Source organism: Atractosteus spatula, chromosome 3, assembly GCF_055471065.1.
Source record: "Atractosteus spatula isolate fAtrSpa1 chromosome 3, fAtrSpa1.hap1, whole genome shotgun sequence".
Taxonomy (NCBI): Eukaryota; Metazoa; Chordata; class Actinopteri; order Semionotiformes; family Lepisosteidae; genus Atractosteus; species Atractosteus spatula.
In genome coordinates this window covers 46,733,623-46,750,825 of record NC_142708.1, presented here as the reverse complement: position 1 = coordinate 46,750,825, position 17,203 = coordinate 46,733,623, and the positions used below count along the sequence as shown (strand labels likewise).

General features: G+C 36.8%; 1 protein-coding gene across 1 annotated transcript in view; it reads left to right on the top strand.

Annotated features, from left to right (window-relative positions):
* Window positions 1-1,338: 1,338 nt before the first annotated feature.
* wdr36 (WD repeat domain 36) overlaps window positions 1,339-17,203 on the top strand; it is a 65,772-nt gene continuing 49,907 nt past the window's right edge. Inside the window, exons 1-3 of the mRNA XM_088911751.1 lie at window positions 1,339-1,619; window positions 5,332-5,359; window positions 13,341-13,441. Coding sequence (XP_088767877.1) covers window positions 1,464-1,619; window positions 5,332-5,359; window positions 13,341-13,441 — 285 coding nt within the window. The 5' untranslated portion in view covers window positions 1,339-1,463. The remainder of the gene's footprint in view (window positions 1,620-5,331; window positions 5,360-13,340; window positions 13,442-17,203) is intronic.

Here is a 17,203-nt window from a genome sequence, read left to right as displayed (position 1 = left end):
CAGGACTACAGCTACTGGGCTGAGGAGAGATCTCTCTTTAGCTCACGGGGTTGGGCCGCTGCAGAGAGACGCGGAAGTCCCGGGTTCGAGCCCCGGACGGTGTGGGGCCGACCAGATGCGGCAAGGGCGCCCGCCAGGAGCCCCCGTTGCGTTACAATATCTTCTTCAGTATGAGTATGGTGACAGACAATTGTTTGTAAAAAAAGATAGGTAATTTTCTCCTTGTTGCTCTGCTTGAAGACGTATGCTATGTTTCTTTTTCTGATCTTCTGGGTAAACAAAGAGATATGTTGTTTCTGTTTTCTTAATATAATATTAATTCAACTGTTAGCCAAGTCATTATTAATGCAACAGAGATAAAAATTTGAAAGTTTGTTTGCCATAAGCTACCTCGCTGTGCTAATGGCCCATGAGGATGAAGCTGACAGGAGCCCAAAACGAGATAAAAGGAACACCATAATAGAAACCAATTCAGAATTCTGGAGGAGTAAATGTGAAGGAGAAGAATCCTTATTGTGGGACATGGTGAGCATTATTAAATTGGATTGTATTTGGATTTGATGGAAATTCCACAACTTCAGTTCAGTAGTGTTCAATGATCAGTAGTGTTCAATGATTCCACATGAGGAACTCCATGTTGAATCTCTGTAATGTCATAAATTGCATTTCAGAATTACAGTGCCCATAGAAAGTCTACACCCTCCTTAAATGTTTTTTTTCACGTTTTGTAGTCAATGCTTTCCTCTTCTTTACACTCAATACTGTGCCTTTTAAAGTGGAAAAAACTTTATTGATAAAACTTTATTGATATAACTTATATATTGAAACATTAAACTGAAATATCATAGCTGAGAGTGACACAGTGGTTATAATGTCATAACATCAACTCAGTAAATTTTAAGTAATCAGAACTGGCACACATGCTCTCTTTTCTGACGGTTCATTAAGAACACCATACGTTTCAGAGGACATGGAAAATTATTTTTCGAGTGTATTTAATAAAGATTCTGAAAATAGTTTACTAGACGTATCAGAAACTTCTCTCAGTAATAATAAACCGGAATTAGGAGGCATTAAAAGCACAGGGGCAAAAGGAAATATATTTACCTGGCAGTTATGTTTGAAAAAAAAATTAACATCTCTTTGATCCATTAAAAAGTAAATATTCTTATACATAAAACATCGTGTATATAATGAATACTTCTTACATATAACTAGCTTTAATCAATTAATCAAGCAGTTCAATGAAAGCGGTGGATGACAACCATTTTAAAGTAGGAACTAAAGTATTTATGATTCGAGGGAGCTACAGGAACTGTTTTTTCGTGACACGCTTGCGTCGGAAGCAGCATGGAATCCTAATGAGATACAGGCTTCAGTTTTCGAGTGGAAACAAATTTTAATTTTAGTTGCGATACACAGATAATTGAGAAGATTGTCCGTTACAGTTACAGTTGTGTATTATGTCTGTCGCAAATAAGAAAGGGAGCGCTCTATTTTCTGGGTTCAGGGCTTTAGGACTTTATTCCAACCACCTTCCCCACGTGGTGCGCTACCATAAAAAGCACCGGGAGTTCTACGTGGTCACTGCTGTGGGAAAATGCTTCCATACTTACAACGTGAGTGCAATACTGTTGTATATAAACTTGGGAATAAAAATATTTAAAATGTTGAGGCGGATGAAACTTGATATTTAGGTCAAGAAAGGCTTTGGATGAAATACGTAAAACGGCGTGTTATAACTTTTAGTACATCAGTATTTTGTCTAGGTTTTTTTGTAACCGTAATATAAATATAGTAATGTAAATAGTTTTGGCTAGTTTTTTTTTACCCGAATCATAATGTAATGCAGTTTGGAAAGAGGCGATAATCAGATTATGATTCTCAAGAAACACCTCAAGGAGGTTTTTTTTACATTGGTTACCATCTCTGAGTTTCTGTGATGTTATCTAAGGCACAGCATCTATATTATCGCACACGTTCTTACAAATAAGAACATTTTCGAAATTAAAACCTATTGTAACATGAAAAGCATCTTTGGTAAATGTGTTTTTCGGATTATGCATGATTCATTCTACGATTACATTAACATCTAAAGCCATCTTTTTGAGAAACGAAGCCAAATCGAAAAATTTTGAAGAACTGCATGAAATCGTGATAAGAAGGGGATTGTTTATCTTATCTGGAACGCTACATCTCTGGTCATAATTGATTTTTTTTTAAATTATGCTGTCCAAACAGATGAAGTGGTTACATATTTCACGCGGTGCATTTGCATGTTAATGATTGCTCACAAACTACATTTGTGTGGGTATGTGTAAATATTATTTAGTGTGATCTCCGAATGCCAGCAATTCCCCATTCTATCTCTCATGGCCATGATTGCACTAACTGATCTGTCCATTCCCAGGGATTCAGCTCCTACTTCAGAAAGATATCAGAAACCCCAAAATATCCTTAAATTGGGTTCATACCTCTCAATGATTAACTAATTTCTTCCATTCACAGATTTTAGCCTTCCACACTTCTGTAATTTATCTCCGGGATTAAAACCTCTTTCTTCCCCCTTTCACCCTCTTGCACTTTTTCACATTTTTTGTCCTTCTTACCCACCTCAGTCCCTCATGTCCCCCCCCTTATTCCACATCCATTTTCCAGAAAGCAGGGAAAGCCCTTGAATGACCCACCTGTGTGACATGTGCTTTAGGTAGGCCAGATGTTGAAATTGCATTCTTGACTAGCACTAAATTATAGGGGTTAACACTCTTACAAACTGTGGTGTCTTTAATAAATAAAAGAGGATTTTTATTTGATGGCTCATCCGAAGGATGACTTTCTGTGCAGCACAGTGTCCCTGTGGCAGTGCTGGGATGTTTGTTTTTTGGAACTCCAGACTTAGAGGGAAGAGTGCCACCTACTGGTCCCTTAACATTACTTAGAGCAGCAGCTGAGTTTTTCTAAGACATCTCTCCTCCAGGAAATGGGAAAAACTGAGATGGAAGAGGCTACTTGTGGAAATATTAGGGTCTTAAAACTCCTAGACAGTAAGGGAGGGCAAGTAAGAAGGTGAACAACATGTTACGATTCCAATGTCTTGCACGTGTTTTCAGTGCCTCTATGTGATTTCCCATTTTGTAATATTACAATATGATGCTTACATATTTTTTACAAAAGTAATTTTATTCAAAACCTGAATTCTCAAGCTGAAGATGTATGAGGCCACGTTACAGTAAATGTCAGGAAAAACTAAGAGAAATAGGCTGATTGCGAAATTACTCAGACCAATGAACTCTTGAAGATGCAAGTCTTTTTGGCTAGGTTTCTACTAGATTTCATCACCTGCTTGGAGCAGCGTTTGCCCATTCTTCTTGACTGAATTGCTCAAGTTGTCTTATGTTGGTTGGGAATGGATATCGATACTTATGGACAGCGGCTATCAGGCTTTCCACAGATTCTCAGTCGTATTAAGTATTTAATTTTCACTTTCAAGACATTCACTGTCTTATTCTTAAGCCACTCTAGTATTATCTTTGGTACGAGGTTGCAGGTATCCTCAAAGATTTGCCAGTACTTTGCTCAATATATGTTCCCATCAGTCATAACAATTATTTCTTCTCTGACCACAAAATTTTTTGTACACATATTTGCACCCTTCCAGTTAATCAAAGAATAAAAACTGGGGGGAAATTTAACATAAGGTATTTTATGCAAGTGGTCATTAGTTTTAAAATTAATGTATCTTTTGAAGTTTACATTCCTAGCAACTCAAGACCAAATTTATCTTAATATCAATGAGATTTTTTAGATTTGAAGGGTTTCAATATGAGGCTGCGGTCGGTCAGGGGAAATACATTAAAATGTTAATAGATTTATCTCCAACAACAAGCACAAACAGTCAGTCATTTCTACATTAATGGCTGAGGTCAAAAGATGGAAGTGTAATAAAATGCAAAATGCGTTACTTCAATGGAGACTTGGTACTTGCCATTAAATTTACTATTAAGTTTGACTTTGTGACCGTGGTACTAGATACATTAAATGTTTTAGAAACATAAGTAATTGAGAAGAAAGTTTTTTTGTATATAAAAGATCTCACCCAGACTTAACAGAAGCCAGATCTTAACTTCAACAACATGGCTTCGGAACTTCATAGAGGGGCACAGATTTTCCTTCTTTACACTTATCTTCTGCATTTTATAATTGTCTTATGAATGATTAAGTGAATGTGTAAGGTCAAAATATTTTTCCTACGTTGTCAGTTTTCCATTGGATTGCTATGCAAAGGTAACTTTAAAAAAGGGTCATACAGCTTTGTGTTGGGAATCTTAATTACCACCCCTCGAGATAATGTGTTAAACTTAAATGCTAAAGGTGTATAAATTTTTTCTTTAATAAAAAACACAGTTCCTTTAAAAGCCATTATATAAATACTTTTAAAAAGTAAAAATTCAATTTAAAGTCTTGAGACTTGAGTATCTAGTCTTTATAGACATAATCAGACTAGATACTTTATTGATCCTGTGAGGGAAATTGCAGTGCAACAGCAGCTTAACACGGACAACACAGCGACAGTGTAACGAATGATACAATAATAATCATACAATATATACAATACAATCAGTACAGTGAGAAGTGCACTAAGAGTTACTCACAGTCCAGAACACACAAAAAACAGAACAGTACACAAAAAAGTCGTATTGCACAATATAAATAGGTCCCTGGCATATATTGCACAAAAACAGTTGCCATATAATGTTTACTGCCTGTATCAGATATTTCATATGTCGTATATCGCACAGCGTACAGAGAAAGTAAAATGGGCAGATGTGTGATTCAATTAAGATTCTCAAGGGCAGCTTGTCACAGATGTCATACCTACACAAATGATACAATTTAAAAAAATGCAAATTTAACAAGCCAGTGTCTAATACTTTACCTCTTTATATCTTGTGATGACTTGAAAGTCCCGCCAGTAGAAATATCTATGAATTTGGGCTTCATGGAGAAAGAAGGGAAAATTTTTAGACATTAGACTGCAAAATTGAGGTGGGTGCTGACCAGAGTTTATCTCCCAAATAGCCAAAGCCAAAGATACAAAGATGTATATAGTGGCATACAGTATATGACGTTTTACACCAAAACAGAAAATCAGGCCATAAAGGGTCAAAGAATTTGCCATGCTTTTGATTGACAAAAAATATAGAAAACTGATACCAATTAAACCACATTACACTGTTTTCATCACAAATTGTATTAGAGATAATACCAGAATGTCAATGTTTCTGAATGTTCAGTGTATAACATTTTTTAACTTTTTTCTTTTGCCAATAGGTCAAGAAACTTGGAATTGTTGCCGTTAGTAAGTAAATGCCATTTTTGTCTTCTGTTCATCAGTTCATTTCCCTTGAGTTTGGTGTGGCTGGTGCTGTGTATTGACGTATTTTTCATGCCATTTGTCACTCCTCCACCACAACTTTTTCAAGCATGCTACAGTATGTCTTGGGTGGCACAGTGATTAGCATTGCTGCCTTACAGTTCTGGGACCTTGGGCTCAATTCTCAATTGAGGGATGCTGTCTTTGTGGAGTTTAAAATTTGCCCTGGTGTGTGAGTGAGTATGTTTGTGTCTGTTTGTGTTCTACGATATACTTTGTGTCCTGTCCAGAGTGTATTCTGCCTTGTGCTGAATGATTCCGAAGACGGGCTCTGGGCCGCCATGACCCTCATTGACCCTCAATTGGATAAGCAGTTATTGAAAGTGAAGTGATGATATGTCTCTTTGATGATATGGAAAAATCAGATATATCATTACTCTAATAAGCAATACGTTTTTTTAAATTGGTTTATTTTGTACATCAAAGTTTATTTAATAGGCTAGAAACGGTAAGAACATTAAATGTACGTTTGTTACCGTATTTAGTTTTTTCTTATAATATTCAATGGGTTAAGCTGTATTACTCCTAATGCGGTATCTTTAAATATTCAAAGTGTTTGACTGAATTACTTTTTATTAATAATATTAGTCATTAGTTAATAATTAATATTTTTACAGCAGTTTAATTAGTAAAGATGTATTTATGGTTTTGATGGACAGCAAAATAAGCCAGAAGTGTTGTGGTGATGTGGAGATGTCATACTACAAGTATGTTGATTGCATAAGTATTCACCTTGTCTTGGGTCAACACTTGATGTAATCAACTTTGACAGCACTTACAGCTACACTTTTTTTGTACAAGTCTCAACTTTGAACAGCCAAATGAAACAATTTTTACCCTTTCTTCCTTGCGAAGTTGCTCAAGCTCTTTAATGCTGTTTGGGGTTTCTAATAGATAACAGATTTCAAGTACTTAAATGGATTCAAGTGAGGACTTTGAAAGGCAAGTTAAGGACATTCTTCTTGTTAAGTCACTTGAGTGTAATTTCCACCTTGTACTTTGAATCTATCCAGTTTTAGCTCTGTAGCAGACTGAAGCAAGTATTCCTCATTTATCCAGCTTTTCCCTCCAGTCACACATTTTCCAGGTTCTGCTGATAAGAAGCAGCCCCATAACATCACGCTGCCACAACCGTGCTTGACAGTAGGGAGGGTGTTAACTGGGAGTTGTTGGGTTTGTGTTAGACATAACACTTTGCGTTTACACCTAAAAGTTCAATTTTGTTATGTCAGACTACAAAAAACTTTTGCAACATGTTTTTCCAGTGGGTTACAAAGCAAAAAAAAATATTTTTAGCATTATTTGCGATGTACAATGGATAATAACTTTTTTTGGAACATGGAATTATGTCAGACTCTTACAGATTAGTATGTATTTGCTTAGCAGACACTCTTATCTAGGGTGAAATACAAAACATATGATAATATGCATAAGTAAATACCAAAAACAAATCATTCAAATACAGTAAACAAAGAATAATGTTAGAAGTTCTTGTGCAATGCATAATGTTGTGAAAGCAGTGTTTCCATTGAGCAGTAAACAGCTTGTAGTTAAGGAAATTTACAGTAAACTTATTACAGTAAAGAAGAGTCCTTTGAGCAGAGTGTAGGTTCGTGTGGGGGTAAGTGTTTATTGAAGGTTGAAAGAGGTCTCTACTGTCAAAGCAGTTGAATCATGAAAAGAGCTCAAACGGTGGTGAGATGGAGCCATGGTGGAGAATGAATAGACCAAGGGTGTGAGGGGATTGGAATCTGGAGGATAGGTTGAGAAATGGAGGTATAGAAAAATATGGTTCAAGTAGGTAGCTGCGTCAGCCTGCGTAGGCTGTAAAGGAACAAGTAAAGGTTTATTCCATGCTGAAAAGAGAGGCAAAGAAACACACCGTTTCGGCTTTGGAGCCTTCTTCACTGTTGGTGTTAGTAGTGCCAGAGTTTCCCAATGTCAGGTGTTGACGGAAAGTGTGCTCCACAGTGTCAAAGGTGGCAGTCAAGTAGGATTAAGACAAATGAGAGCAGATGTCAGTGAAGCAGCTGAAGCAAGCAGAGTCAGCATCTGATAAAAATGAAGGGAAAGGGCTTTTGAGAAGGGATAAGAAGGTGGGGAGGAGATTGTATGGATTTTTTTAGAAGACTGGATTATTAATACTAGGACTGTTTGACGGTAATGAGAGCTTGAGGAAAGGAAGAGAGAAGACCTCCATTTATTCTCCTCTTAGGGAGTGGCCGGGGGGAGTGTAGAGTAGACCAAAGGAATGGGAAAGGAGCATGCAGGATGAGAGATAAGAGGAATGGGGCACTGAGAAGTGGAAGTGACTGAATCTGTTATAAATTTAGAGAAAGTGTCAGTTCGTGAGTGTGGAGGAAGCTAAGGCAGAGGGAGTGTAATGGAAGAATTGGGAGCGAAAGGAGACTGGAGATCTAAATTATCTGAATACTCAAAAGGCAAGAGACAAGGGGTTTGAACAAAAGGGTCAGTCCCTGCAGAAAATTAAACTAAGCTGACCTCATCAAGCTTTGCGAGTAGGGTGAGATGGGGAATGGCAGAAGTCGAATGGACAGCAGGAGAGGAAGTAGCACAGCTGAGGTGTTATGATTAGAAAGGTGGTTTTTGAAAGTGGTGTAATCTTGCTTCAGGATTTCATCACCCATGTGATAGGGTTGTGATGGCTTGTAAACTGTGTTTGATGCAAGCTGTGAAAAGAAAAAAATGGACTTGTACACAATTGTCGATAGGATTTTTTTGCTTTGCACATAGAACTTTTTGGTTCAGATGTTTAAAATGTGAGATGCTGTTTTGATATTGCTTGCATATTCCCATTATTCTTCTGTTAAATGCATCTGCATATGAGCTGCAACAATACACTGAGATGAGTCAAATTAATAACCTCTTTATTGTTTTACACTCAGAGGTATGCATTATTTTTATTGCTGTTACCTATTGTTCAGCTTCAGTAACTGTTGGTATTCAAAACGGTCAGAGTCTGGTCCTGGTCTCATTGGGTTAAATCAGAACCCAGCAGCACTGAGGCTGAGGCAGGTAGAGGAGTGTTGGCCTTGATGGAGACCTCCCTGATTGTGGGAAACAGCCTTGGCAGATCCCTGTAGTCTGGGGAACAGGCCAAATATCCTTTAAACTGTCCACAACTTTCTTGTGTGTAAGAGGACTTCATAGAAGCAAACAAAGTCCTCCTTATTGGAGTTATGCTATAGTTCAAGGGGGTCAAGTAAGAGCTCCATCTGCTACCAGGTGGAGACCAGACCTGTACTGTAAATTTAAACCGTTTATATACGTACTAAAACATGTACAAAATCCTGATATTCCTTGACCATTAAAAGGCTAAGGTAATTACATTATAAAATGACTGAGTTCCATTTAGCTCTCAGATCTTGGCGTCTTTTTTTCTATACAATATATGTCCATATAATGTGGAATGTCAACTGTAAATCTCAATGTAATTCAGTCTGCACATACATTTGCTGTAGCCCTTAGCACTGTAATGTAAAATGGAACCTGTGACAAATTAGGCAAGCACTAATTTTTTTATGTATTTTGAATGTATTCGTATTGTTCAGCAGTTAAATGCTTTGTGAAAACATGATACAGCCAGAGTGTGTTACAGTTCTGTGTGGAAGTGATCACATTCAACTATCATGGGACAGTTAAAATTTAAGAAGTAAAGAAAAACATGTTATTTATAAATACAAAATGAATCTACATTAAAATATAATTTGTAAACATTTCTTAGCCGTCAAGAAAGCCACCTTTAATCAATTTAGGCTGTAAAGGAAAGTTTATAAATACAACATTATCATCCCATTTGCATAGAAATGCTTCTTGCAGATCATCTTTGAGTGCTGTACACACATGCCTGATGGCCCCCTCTTCCAGTTCTTTCAGTGCGTCTAGAAATCTCTCCATAGCCATGAACACAGAGTTCTATCTTGTCTGGTTTGGGTGAATGAACTTCATCTTGCATTCTAATTCTATAATTTCAAATGCAATACATGATCATCCAGTATTCCACTATGCTTGGCACTTTGCAAAACTGGATCTAGACTGTGTTTTATAGGTGTTTGCTGGGTTCAGACTGTAATGCTGAATGTACAGATGATACCAGTTTTAAAAGCTTGCAGGCTTAATGCTGGTGTTTAGGTAGCAGGTAGTCAGGGCTAAATATTGGAAGTTTGGGTCACTAGCTTGAGTAATATGGAGGGTACTTTGCCCCTTCAAAACATATGATTCCTTTTTGACAGCAAATTGAATCAATGTATTCACATTTTTAGTGCTGTAACGCTATCACATTAAATAAAGGATTTTCTCTGGAAATGATATCTTTACTAAAACAACAATAATTTTTTTCTCTCCCTAGCATCCCTTTTAAATTGACATCAGTAACAGTAATAATAATAGCATGCATATACAACTAAGAAATTATCAGCTTTTAAAAATGGATAGCAGCAAAAGGTCAAGAAAAATGTAAGATTCATATACAGATTATTTTTTTTCCCAATAATAAAGGACTATTTTATTGTGAAGCCCCATGTAGTAATTTAAACAGAAAATATCGGTTTACTACATCATTTACATTATGGCTGGAACAGTGGCAGTTTTTAAATCTGTTATCTTATGAGTACAGTCTCTCACGATATAAAAAAATACCATGGACACATTTGAATTATATCAAATCACATTTGAAGAATATTACCACTTCACTGTTGAAAAAAATATATATGTATAAAATAGTTTAACTTGAAAACATTTTGGTGGAGCGGTGGCACTATGGCTAAGGATCTGTGCCTGTGGCTGCAAGGTTGCCGGTTCAAATCCCACAGCCAGGATTGCTTACATTTCTGAAAATACATCTCTAAAATGCGTGAATATTTGTATTGGAAGAAGTGCTGTTCTATTCATACTGTTATTTTAAACCGGTTGGGGGTAAGTTCTAAAACTGGCAGTTTTAGAAAGCGAACTAGAAATGATGCAAGGCTTGGACATGGGAGACAGGTGTAAGGAAGTTGGTCGGATTAGGTGCAGCATGAAATCAGTTGGGAGGGAAAACTGAGGAGTAGGTCTTGATAAGTAGCAGAGAGAAGTGAAAGTCCAAGAGTAGAGTGTGAGTGATGAGAGCAGGAGGTGGGTGAGAAGAAGAGAGGAGCTTGGCCAGGGAGTAATGGTAGTGTCTGTCTGGACTTGCTTACAGGTTCCTTTGCCATTTTGTTCTCTTTGGGCTCCCTGGCACAACTGGATCTGAAGAGGATATACAGCTATTGGTGCTGCAATTTACCCATGTGGTATTTAAACCACATTAGTTAACGCCAGTGTGAGATTGTTCAAGTGTGACCTCTCACACACACTTGTTAAGTAATCAAGAAACTGCTTATAATGAGTCAGCCTTTACTTTGTTCAAGTTTACAGTTTCAGTTCTAGCTTTATTGTCCCCTAGGGGAAATTTATTTTAAAGCACAGTCAAACACAACACAGTGACAAACATCATCAAAAGGGAAGAGAAAACAGTAGCGTTACAGGAGACAAGAATCAAGATACAAGGTAGTTACTTTGCATTAAGAGTGTAATTGCAGTGGGAATGAAAGATTTCCTGAGTCTGTTGGTTTTACACATGGGGGCACAGAGGTGTCTCCCAGATGGGAGACGTGTAAATTCACAATGGAGGGGGTGAGACACACTCCATGATGCTTTTGGCTTTCTTAGTCACCCTCTGTTTGTAAAGGATGCTTAAGTAGATTTGATTATTCCAGATTATTTTGCCACTTATATTCACTAATTTACCAAGCCTATTACAATTACCGGTACTTATGTTGCCAAACCAACAAGTGAAGCAGTATGTTAAGACACTTTTGTGTAAGATTAGTTTTATCTACCTTAAAGTAGCTGAGTTTTCTAAGAAAGAAAAGTCTCTGTTGGCATTTTTTTATAGATAGTGTGTCAACATTTGTCCCATTTTAGGTTTTTGTCAATGACCAGTCCCAAGTACTTAAAGTCATCAACAATTTCAACAGGCTGACCATCAGTTATAGTGGGCTGAAGGGGTGTAGTATTTTTCCTAAAATCAATAACCAGTTCCTTTGTTTTTGAAACTTTAGGGAGAACTTGTTGACCCAGTTAGTAAAATCATTTAGAATGGGCCCATGATGGTATTATGTGTCCTTTAATAAACTGACCAGGGCTGTGTCATCAGCAAACCCAATGAGATGTCTATCTGTGTGTTTGCTTATGTAATCATTTGTGTACAAAATATACAGCAGAGGGTACAAGACACAGCCCTGTGGTGATCCAATTGATGTGTAGTGAATGTCAAATAAGCACTTCTCCAATTTGACCTGTTGAGAGCTGTTAGTTAGGAAGTCTAACAACCATCTACTTACAATTCAGATTGAAGTACTTTGAATTTCTGTGCAAGCAACAGTGGTTGTATTGTATTGAAAGCGGAGGAGAAGCTAGCAAATAAAATCCTTACAAAGGTCCCTGGTTGGTGCAGATGTTGATAGACCAGATTTAACAGTGTGTGTATTACATCGTCTACTCCCCTCCTTTACCTGTGTGCATACTGCAGGGGGTCGATGAGGGCTTGTGTGCTCTTTGTGATGTGTTGCTTCACTATTCTCTCAAGTGTTTTCACTGGGAGAGATGTGATGGCAACAGGCCTGTAGCTGTTAAGGCCACTAGGCTTGGCAATTTTAGGAAGAGGAATAATGGATTTCTTCCACAGAGAGAAAATGATCTGTAAATTTAAGGACATCTGAAAGAGAAAACTAAAAATAAAAGTTTCTGCAGCAATTTCCCCTAGGCAGATATAGCAATACCCATTCCTGAATAGCCCCACACAACATAGTAACCACACATCACATCCACACATAGAGGAAAATTTTACATGTTCCAGGCATGTCAGGTAATAGAAATTCCTAATTGTTTATTAAGCTGACAGCCCTACTGTGTATTCTGCTGTTGATGGTGAAACTGGTATTTATTCTGTTTGAGAGAGACTTTTGTTTGATGGCCATGAAAATAAGAACTCCATGTCGATAATGACAGATTCAATTTAAAGTTAATCATATTTACAACTACATAATAAATACTTGAAAATGAGTTTTGAAGGTCCAAGCATTGTTTATGTGTTTGTTCTTTACACACAAAAGTACTATATAATTAATTCCCCTACCATGGTTTTCATTATTATTGAAACACAGGTGGCTGCTTTTATGTATTTACTTATACCTGAGCCTTGTGTTGACTTCAGGTGAGACAATAGGAGGCGCTCTTATAAATTGGTGAATAATTGAAGGCAGAATTCCCAGTTATCTTTTCTTGTTGTCATCAGAGACCAGATAACATATACAATTAACATACCAAATGTATTTTTTAAATGTAAGGCCCTTATTTTAATTTTAAGGGAAATTAGTACAGACAGATTTGAAGGTAATGGTTTTTGTCCTGGCTGGATTGGCCATTTTCTTGTCCAGTCTCCATGATCAAGGTAAAACTTGTCTTGTGAAATGTTAGTTTTGTAAACTGGGTCTATGAAATGGGGGGTATTGTACCTTTGTTAGCTGTAAATGAAGTCAGAGATTTATCAAAATAAAAGGTTGCATTGGCTGTTCAAATCTACAGTTATGTTGCCAGGCTTGCTTTCTTGTGGAACAGGTAAAGGTTTATTCTATGCTGAAAAGAGAAGGCAGGAAACACAACCCGAAGAAAGCTGCATAGCTGAAACATTGTGTTTCTTTTCTTCTATTTTCAGCTTGGAATAAACCTTTACTTGTTCCTTTGCATGCTTTTAATTAGCTGTTTTGCAGGTTTTAGTTTTTTTTATAAAGTGTGATTCTGTGCCTGTGGAATGGCACAAACTAGAAACTTTTGAAAAAGTAAAGATCGTCCTTGATTTTCTCAGGCAATGCACTCCCAGAGGACATCTCGTCTTTGGCTGCAGACCGTATGTTGGTATTTGTTGCACATGGAAAGCTGGTATCTGCATTTGCCAGGAACAAAGAGGTAAGCTTGTTTTTTTGTTCCTCTCAGAGATGTGACTTTGTTTTCAAACCTAAATCATAGCAACAAAGTGATTTACAGATGCAGCCATTCAAAGTGCGCGTTACAGACACGTACCGGAGGTAATTGGCTACGGCGTCGCGCATTGTGACGCAAGATGACGCGCGGTACCGCGGTACGTGATTGGTTGACCGACAGGGGCACTCGTGGTCCGTTGGTCTGTCGTAGAAAGACTTACAGTAAACGTCTTTGCTGTGCCCGTTGTAGATATTGAATTTTACCACTGAAGGGAAATCTTAGTAGCTGAGCATAAAAAGAATAGGAGCATACTGTAACGCGTGTGAAGGCCATAAACGATATTAATTTTGGAACATAAACATACAGTATATGGCTGGTCTTGGTACTTTAAAGAAAAAATACACACCAGTATTCCATTTCTCCCTAAACATTTTAAGCATCGAAGTCTTTAACTAAAGAGATACCGGAGTCAACAAGCATACTTTTAGAATTTGATTAAAAGGGAATATAATATGGAATCGCGTATCTAACGAAATTAATAACGATATAATTATATTCATGTACCGCAACACAAGAATAGTACACGCTGTACATTGTCTGTCGATAATGTTTCTGTAGTGCTTTTTCAGCACTCTGCATGTGACTGCGCCGGTGGCGCTGTGGGTTAGGTTCCTGACTCCCATGTCACACGGTCTGTGATCGAATCCCACTGGAACTATGAGTTTTTTTTTTAACAAACATTTCTTTGAAAAAATGAAACATTTCCCTTGGTCAGAGATTAAATAAAACCTCACTCGCACCAAACAAATTTATATTTCTAAATATCACAACATGATCGGATTTAAGTCTTTTTAATAACAGTGAATAGTCACCTATGCGTTACAAAATAAACATTTATATTGATTTGAATCGCGTTTTGATTTAAATCGTAAACGCGTGTTTAAATATATGTGTTTAAAGGCGATATATAAAAGCGCTGATTCTTATGGAATGTGTTCTGCTGGGGATTCAAAAAATTTATTTTTTTTAATCGCGTATCTAAGGAAAATAGCAGTATAACTTTGTTCATGCACATCATTATACAGTATCTCATTTTTTATATTCTATAAAAAAAAATCGTTTGCCCAGCCACTATTGTTGTTATTGTTTTTATCCTGTAAAGCGCTTTGAGGAGCACAGCTTTCTCACCACTTAGATTACTTTTTGACACCATCCTTACACAAAGCAGAAACTGATTGTATTTTTCGATGACATACTGTACAAGTGCAAAGATTACAGATTTTAATCGTCTTTTTTCTGAACCAGGGAAAATCTGATCATGTTTCTCTATAACAATAATAAAAAAACTTTATTTTACATATCACCTTTAAAAGTGGCATCTCAAAACAATACAGTAGATGTAAACCACAGATTACAAAGTAAATACCCTTAATCGTTTATTAAATTTAATTGTCTTTTTTCTGAACTGGTTTCACAGCGAAAGACACCTCCCCCCCCTCAAAAACCCAGTAAGTACAGTGCTAGTTAAGAAAGGCTAGGCTCCTCAATGAAATTGCTTTAACATGCTAATACGTTGGTGTAACAGTCCGGGCGTGGCAAGCTTCTAATTTCAACCCGACCACGGCAAAAGGAACCCTTCTTTCATTTGAAGACAATGAACATATTTTAGCCCTGAATGAATTAATAGCAAACATGGTTTACATAAAAGACATTTTTCCAAGAAAGTTTAGCCTTTGTCACTAATGAAACCACTAAATAAAGACATAAATATAAAAATCTTAAGATTTTTAAAATACATGACTTTGCTAAAATTTATTTGAAAATAAAAACGATTACAAACGCCAGGGGAGAGAGAGAACAGGGGAGGGATGTTGGTTTTGCATAAGGGGCGGGGCTATGGAAATGAGGTCTGTTTGGGAATGTGGAGTTATATGTTCTGGCTGTTTGTGAATTATCGTTGTTGAGTATGGAGTGTTGAGGTATTGATTTTGTGTAATGCTTTATGTTGAAAATTGAGGTGGATTTTGTTTATGATAAAGAGGATAAACTGGGATGGGAGGAGGGTTTGGTTTTGCATAAGGGGCGGGATTATGATAATTGGAGGAATTTGCGAGAGTATAATGGTTTGATATATTTGATTTTGTATTGTGGTTGTTATCTATGTTTTTGGTTGGTATTATGTTTATATGGTTGTTTTTGTTGGTTGGTTGTTATTATGGTTATTAATAATACGATCTATAGTTGAAATCTGAGCCTAAATAAAAAGAAAAAGCAAGTGATTAGGTTTATGAGCAATCTAATTACTTATTCGTTTAAAACGCTATATAAAATAAAGTTTATTATTAATTTGCTGGACAGAGCGGTGAACATTATTATGCATAAGACAAAGATAACGATCCTGATCAGTTTAGAAATCTGTGTACGCTGTAAGGTTTTTACTTCTTAAACTTTTAAAATACACGTTTCGAATAGAAAGAAATCCTCTTCCTGGTACAGTCGCATGAAGAGAGAGGCGAAACAGCCCTACACAGCCCTGTCGCAGTACACGAATATAATCATATCGTTATTAAATTCTTTAGATACGCGATTCCATATTATATTAGCAGAAAAGCTTAAAACTACCACTTTTTCACACGCTATTTCACATGTTAGTTAAATACTTCGATGCTTAAAATGTTTAGGGAGAAATGGAATACCGGTGTGTATTTTTCCTTTAAAGTACCGATTCCTGGAATCTGACTGGCTGACACCCTTCTGAAGTGGTTCCATAATGTATGGTATACGGAAAAGAAAGCGTTGATAAAAAAGCCTGGATTCTCATGTATCTCAGAGAGCGAGTGATCAGAAAAAGGAACAGAAGCGCGGTCACATGCTGAGGGCTGAAAAAGCACTACAGAAAAATTATCGACAGACAATGTACAGATGTGATAAAGCTATAAAATAATGTAATTAGGCACAGAACAAGTTTACAGCACAGTACAATAATAAGTGCTGACCATGACTTTAGAAGCATAAATTACCTTACACTCAATTTAAACACAAGCTGTCTTTAGCCCTCTAAGCTGGTTCATACAGAAATGTAGAGAACCAGGCTCAGAACACACAGCTTCATTAGCAAATACATATGCAGGACAACTAGAGAAGACGTTTTACAGAGGATGGATTTTTAGAAACATCCAATCAGTGACATCACTGAAGTCAACTCCTACAGTAGGTACTGAAACTGTCGTGTGGATAGTTTCACAAGAATCAGACAAAGGTTTAAGCATCGCTTGTTCTAGATAAAACTGCAAAAAAAAACAACAACCCATAATGTACTTCTTTGCGGCTCTGTTTGCCCAAGCGATATATTCACAACGTGAAATTAGAAAATAATATTACGTAACCAAAATCCGCAATATGGAAACAGAACCTGTGTAATTGTTGACAGATGATGTACTTGTAACATTTTTACAAGACGAACTACAACATTTAAAAAATGACTTGTATGTACTTGATATCTCTAATCAATCCACTGCACTGCATTAAAACAAAACGAAAACTAGAACGCCCTGGGCATACCGTTTCGCGCTTCTTATCAGTTGCTCAAAAGTAATTTGACCGTATGAAATGCATAATATAAACCTAGAAACATATACGTGAACAGTATTTACGTAGTATCGGTGTCAAGACATACCTCTCAAATACTGTAAATCAAGTTAAAAATATCTCAAGACCGATTCTGGTCATAATGAAACCATGTTTCGT